The sequence below is a fragment of the Hipposideros armiger genome, unplaced genomic scaffold, assembly GCF_001890085.2.
Source record: "Hipposideros armiger isolate ML-2016 unplaced genomic scaffold, ASM189008v1 scaffold_332, whole genome shotgun sequence".
Classification (NCBI taxonomy): Eukaryota; Metazoa; Chordata; class Mammalia; order Chiroptera; family Hipposideridae; genus Hipposideros; species Hipposideros armiger.
This window is the reverse complement of record NW_017731682.1, coordinates 1,191,597-1,198,322: the sequence shown is the minus strand read 5'-3', so window position 1 is coordinate 1,198,322 and position 6,726 is coordinate 1,191,597. Positions and strand designations below refer to the sequence as shown.

Genomic DNA, 6,726 nt, shown 5'->3' with positions numbered 1-6,726 from the left:
ATGTGTACTATATCTTGCATCTCACCATTTACTTGGCTCTCTTTTCTCCTGTCTTTATGGGAGATTGACCCCTCTCCCCACAATTTACCTTGCCGCTCAACTACCTATTTTCTGATAATTTTCACGCTTTCCAGTGAAAGGTCTTCTTTGCTCCTCCTCTTCTAATCTCCTTTCCCCTGGGGTATTTCCTCCTGCCTGTCCTGGCATTCAAAGATCTAATAAACCCCATCAGGTAGAAGGGGTCTGCAATCACGCAGGACTGGGTTTATTTAGCACGGTTAAAGACATCTCCATCCAGAACACACACAGAACATGAAAGATAAAGTAAAATGTCTTCCGTTTGTTTGGTCTTCCGGAGAAAACCAGTGACCATGGTCAATATGCATTGTTTGCACTCTGTGGCACTTTGCCCGGAATGATGCAGAGGGAAGCCTTCCCAGTGCCAGGCGTGTAACAGGCAGTTTCAAGCATTACATGCAGACAGTAACCTATTGAAAGACCGTGAGAGGTTGAGCCCCAATGATTGAGCCCACCCTTGAGAAAGGTATGGGAGAGTGAAGGTGTGTTCTGTAAGAATATTTTAGAAGTCCCAGATCCATTACATTTCCTCAGCAAAATAAGCAGTGGATTATATGTAGTACAAACCCAAATACTTCCACCAGGTAGTTCATTTAAAGGAAGATGAGATAGTGGCCTGGTAGCTCTGGTAACCCTGAGAGCCCATTCCCAGTCTAAATGGGCCAGCAGGATTTGGCCACTTGTTGGCATATACGAATACAGTGTTGAAGGGAAGCTGGAAATCCACATGATTTTGTGTGAAATTTCCCAGTTTTAAAATGTTTGCCACTTATTAAAAACTTTAAATATCCGTGTATGCTAAAGCTCACTAGCTATCAGTTTGCAACCCCAAGCCTAAATGACCATTAAGGCCGTTTCCTACAGTTGCTCTCTATGTGGGTATTAATCAAGTATAATAAGAAAAAACTTACTACTAAAGTTTGCACAGCTATTTTCAGTTTATGAAATATGTTTCCTCCATATTACTTTGGGTAATAGCAGTATATTACAAAAGCTTATCCATCTGTTATAAGAGGTCTGACAATTAAGTTCGTGAACTCATCCAAGAAAAAATGCTACATACTTCATTGCTGAATATCACTATGGTCACCTTTGAAGTACTCCCCTTGAAGAAGCTATGCACCGATGCCAGCACCTAGTTCACCCTTCAAAGCAATTTTGGAATTCTTTCTGGAATGGCCATCAGAGCTGTCATCGTATTACCCTTGATGTCCTGAGTATCTTTGGATAAAGAAAGAAGTCACTGGGGGCCAGATCAGGTGAGTAGGGAGGGTGTTCCAATACAGTTATTTGTTTACTGGCTAGAAACTCCCTCACAGACAGTGCCGTGTGAGCTGGTGCATTGTCGTGATGCAAGAGCCATGAATTGTTGGTGAAAAGTTCAGGTTGTCTAACTTTTTCACGCAGCCTTTTCAGCACTTCCAAATAGTCAACTTCGTTAAGTGTTTGTCCAGTTGATACAAATTTATAATGAATAATCCCTCTGATATCAAAAAAGGTAGCAACATCATTGCAACAAATTCACAAACTTAATCGTCAGACCTCATGTCTCTAAACCAATTGTGTTCTCTCCATCCCATTCTCTGACCACCAGCTTAGGCAACCCAAGGCTTCAAGGAAATGAAATATAGGTCCAACCCCACAAGGTTGAGGACCTGGTCCTAATCTTTTCAGTTGCACTTGCTCTGTAGAAGTCCACTCCACCTTTGATGAAGAGCTAATTCCTAAATTACTTAAACTGTTACTGTTCACTTAAAAAAACCTGCTAAAGACAATCATAAAAAAATCATCATTAACAATGGAGCAATTTCATTAATTATAAATAAATTTTAATCCTAATTAAAAGATTAATGAATTTAAAAAGATTAATGAATTGAACTCTGCAGTGTATTCAGAGAATAATGAATACATGATGAAGCAGAGTTTATTTCAACAATGTAAGGATGGGTTGAACATTAGGAAATCTACTAGTATATTTCATTATATTAAAAGTCAGAGTAAAAACTGAATATAGTAATAGAGTTTAAGAGACAGTTGATAAAATTTAACATCCTTTTCCAATTAAAAGCTCATAGTAAACTAGGAATGAAAGGAAATTTCTTTAAAGATGATAGTGTATTTAAAGAATATCTAGCATCAACTAAGGGAAACGTTTGTCTTACTGCAGTAAAGACTGAACACCCATTATCTTGTCCTGTATCCTTTAAAAATGTTCTGAGGTTTTGGCAAATGCAATAATAAGATAAAAAACTGCATTTTCTGTAGGTGATATGATTGTCAACATAAAAATTCAGAAACATCAGCTAACATGTTATTAGAACTTATAATACATTTTCACAGTGTAGTAGGATATAAGATAAAGACACAAAAACCAATAGTTTTCCTAACTTAGAGCAATGAAAAGTATCTCATTCACAATAACAACAAAAACTATAAAATATTTAGGAACAAACTTCACAAGAATTATGCAAATCTATGTGAATTTTTTTTGTATATATAAGGATATAAAAGACATGAAGAGATGCATTCCTGAATAAGATGACTCATGATTTTGAAAAATTTGAAAGAGGATTGGGAGAGGACTTGCTTTATAAGACAGCAAATATATTACAAAGCTATAGTAATTATAAGTGTGGCATAGCACAGGAATAAGCAGATAGCTAATAGAATAGACGAGAATGTTCAGGAACAGATACACGCACATAAATTTAGTTTCTGATTAGTGTGGCACTTTAAGTTAGTGGGGAAAGAATGGATTATTAGAGAAATGATATTGGGGCAACTGCCTAACCATTTGGCAAAAAGTAAAGTGAAAAAAAGTAAAGTGAAGATCCCTACCTCAATCCATTTATAAGAATAAATTAGAGGTTGCAAATTTACACATTATTTTTTAATGTAGTTTGGCAATATGTATCAAAATTTGAAATTTCCATAATCTCTCATTGAAGAATTTCATTTCTTAGAGCTAATTCTAAGGAGGTAAATGGACAAATGTATAGAAATGTCAGAACAAGAATGCTTATCATTGAAATGATGGAGGAAGGAGAAGGGGAAGGGGGAAGGGAAGATGCTCTTTGCTAATATCTCCATATCCAGAAGATAGTATTAAGTCATGACCATAGGTCTATATGTGCATTTTGGTAAAGTACCTATGTTTATTATTTTTTTATTTTTTATTAGTTTCAGGTGTAATAGACATTTACACCCCTCACAAAGTGATAACCCTCCTCCCCCAGTCTACTACCCCTCTGACATCGTATATAGCTGTTACAATTCCGTTACTCTATTGCCTGTGCTGTATTCCACATCCCGTGACTATATAATATATTTTTATATATTTTATATTATATATTTTTATATATTTTATATATTATATATTTTTATATATATTATATATTATATATATATATATATATATATATATATAAAATCTAGTACCTATGTTTGTTGTGGACAAGATTCATGCTTTATTTTGCAACATCTGAGCTTTTTGGATGTCTTGAGATGACTCTGATAAAAAGTGGAGCTAGTGAATTAACCAATTTGTAAATATCTTTTTGTTATAATTGATAGGAAAGAGGTATCTTGGACGTGGAACTGTTAAACCATATCTGAGAAATGGATGTCAGGACGTGTTCATTAGGTTGATGGCAGAGGGGCAGAAGGAAGGATGGAGGGAGGGAAGTGTGTGGATGTGTTCATATTTACATTGTAATGATAACCACTGATGTATGTACATCTCTTTTGGCTGGACTCTAGGAATACATTGTTAAATATTTCAGTGGAAACTTGCCTCCTTGCTACTATTTTAAAAGTAAAAATCATACGGCCAGCTGAGTGGCTCAGTTGGTTAAGAGCTCGCTCAAGAGTTTGAGCTCTGAGCAACAGTGGTTCGAGTCCAGCCCGAGCTGAGCTGCCAACAGGTAGCAGGATGGCTCAGCTAAAAAAAAAAAAAAGTAGAGATCATAATGAATTCTCTTAGAAGCATTATACTTTTTGTACTCTGTTGCTTTATGTCTCATTTTTAATTGAATATTAAGGGAATGCAGTATTTTAATTGTAACTCTGCCAATATCTTTACATAGAGGCCTGTTGCCATTTTTGTCCTTTACGAAATTTTTGTTGCCAAGAGAAGCAGGATTACATTTTTTTTCTTCTAGATTTAGTTGGTGTAGTATATTCTTGGTTATCAAAATGCTCATATAGCTTTGGGACTTTGAAATGATAAATATTCATGATGTGTGAAGAAGCTTGATACATAACTGTACGATCTTAATTACTTAAAAATGGAAGCTTTGTTGTGTAGATATACACAGGGGACCTAGAAGGACATGTCAAACTGTAAATTGCTTGTGATTATGGATGACCTTGTTCTTTGCTTCTTGTGTTTTCCGTTTTCCTATTATAAGCATATATTAGCTTTTAAAAAATAAATGTTATTTTAAAAACCTAAAAAAAAGAATGTTTATTGCTCTATTTTTTTGGCATAGTAAAAAATTGAAAACCACTTAAATGTCTATCACAATGGATTATTTCAAATGTGTAACATACATATTAATACAAACCATGGAATGCCATGAGTCTGTAAAATGATGACTTTAAAATGCAATAGATTTACTCGTATATGTTTTGGGATAAAGAAAAATCCACATCCTATTAAGTGAAAATATCAGGTTTTAAATCGGTAGGTATTCATTGATCAATTTTTCTTTTAATGTATGAAGGTATAGAAAATCCCAGAAGGATCTGTAGCAAACGTTTTTTCATTTCCCATGGGTAGATTCTACTTCTTTGCCTAGAAGATTCTTCCCTTCTTTTAGCTCACTTTACCCAGGTAACTTCAATAGGAGTACATCCTTGAGGTCTTAGCTTAAATTTTTAGGGGGAAGGAGGGTGAAACAGACACCTATCCTAGTTAAGCATGCTCTCACAGAACCTTGTGTACTTGTCATTGTACCCATAAACCATACTCACCTTTTTATTGATCTAAATTACTTACGTTTTGCTTTTTCCTTTAGACTCTAAGCTCCATGAGGGCATGGACTACATATGGATCAATCTCATTCACTCCAGCCAGAGCCTAGCAGTGTCTGGCAAATAACTGTCACTTATTGAGCGCTTACTAAATGCTAAATACTGTGCTTAAGAGCTTTAAATGATGTCCCTACTATTATCATCTCCATTCTGAAGATGAGGAAACTGAGAGTGAGATTGTGAAGCTTGTCCCAAATGCCACTGGTTGCACTGGGATCAATTCCCAGGCCTGTCTGACTCTTGGTCACTTACACACATTATATAGTGATCAATAAATATTGAAGGAAATAACGAACCGTGGCTCGAGGATCACTTGGTGGGACGTTGCGATGGGGATTTAGCACCAGAAGGGGTAGCTGGACTAGAAGCCCTTTAAACCCCTTTACAACCCAGATACTCGCAAGTCCGAACCTTTACGTCTCGCCGGCGGAGCCCGGAAAGGAGCGGCGGGGGCGGGGCGAGTTCCGGGGGGCGGGCTTCGGGCGGAAGTCGGGAGGTTGGGTGGTCCGCAGACGCTGGCTTGTGACAGAGGGGAGAAGGAAGGCCTGCGTAAAGGTTCCCTCTCCGTCCCTTCGCTCCCGGGGACCCTCGGAAAAAACCCCAACACCCCAGCCCCGCGGCTAGCCCCTTCCCCTAGGCTCTCTCCGCTCGATTTCGCCACCGTTATGTGGGAAGCGAATCCGGTGAGTAGCCGGGCGGGACGGGGCGGACCCAATGGGCGGGGTTGATGGGAGAGGGGCGGGAGGGGGCTCCCGGGACCTGCTCCCCCGCACCCGCCTCAGGCTGGATGTTAAATTCCGGGCTCGAGGATCCCGGCCCTTGCGGCTTCCCCAGTCCTCTGCCTGTTTGAATGGTGGAGATAGCTCGGTGGGCTCTCCGACGTTGTATTGTTTTCCTGTTATTTATTTTGTTTACTATGGTTTCTCCGCCTCCTTCCTTCACCTTTTTAAACTCTGTGTTTTGTTTTCTAATTGGAGTTACTGGGCTTCGGACCTGTTACTCCTTTGCCGTAGGTGTACCTGCCAGTCCCACCCATCTAAAGCTAGGGGATTGGACCCCCGTGCCTTGAATGGGCCTAAGAGGAACCGTCAGTACTCCTTTTCCCTTCTTGGTGGACAGCCATTTAAAACTTGGGGGACCGAGTGTATGTTCTAAGCTTCTAGACGGTGAAGTTCTTAGATGTTTCTTTTTCAGTGGACAGAACTGATGACCTGGAACATTTCAACTGCAAGTCTTGTCTCCCTCCTTCTTGTTTGATTCCGGTATATGCATTGTGTCTGCATGTATTTTTTGTCTGTTTTGCTTTTATACATTTATTTATTTATTTAATGTGCAGCCCTCAAAGAGTGGAATATGTTTGCCAAGAGTATTCCAATAATCGCTTGGTAGAGTCAAAATCGCTTAGTAACATGGCAGATGTACACTATTTACGCTTTATGAGTTGACTGGAAAAATGGCAAATTGTTGGACTAAATATGTGAAACTACCCCATATGCTGAGATATCTGCCTACATTTACTTTATAACCCTGTTTGCATACTTGCAAAAACTCCTTTGATGTAATCAGCACTTTTCCATTTCTGGAATATATTTCCAGATAAATTAGAGAGTTTAT

The 6,726-nt window shown here is 38.4% G+C and overlaps 1 protein-coding gene across 7 annotated transcripts in view; it reads left to right on the top strand.

The window, feature by feature from the left end:
• Positions 1–5,608: 5,608 nt before the first annotated feature.
• The window catches only part of PARP11 (poly(ADP-ribose) polymerase family member 11), a 38,095-nt gene continuing 36,977 nt past the window's right edge, over positions 5,609–6,726 (top strand). For 4 of the 7 annotated variants that reach the window (XM_019661008.1, XM_019660999.1, XM_019661004.1 and 1 more), the window contains exon 1: positions 5,609–5,795. Coding sequence is in view for 1 of the 7 variants with exons in the window: in XM_019660999.1 (XP_019516544.1) it covers positions 5,778–5,795 (18 nt within the window). In the remaining 6 variants the exon portion in view is untranslated. Of the gene's footprint in view, positions 5,796–6,098; positions 6,375–6,726 lie in introns of those variants that run through there. The other 3 variants (XM_019661005.1, XM_019661001.1, XM_019661002.1) reach the window with 2 other exon arrangements.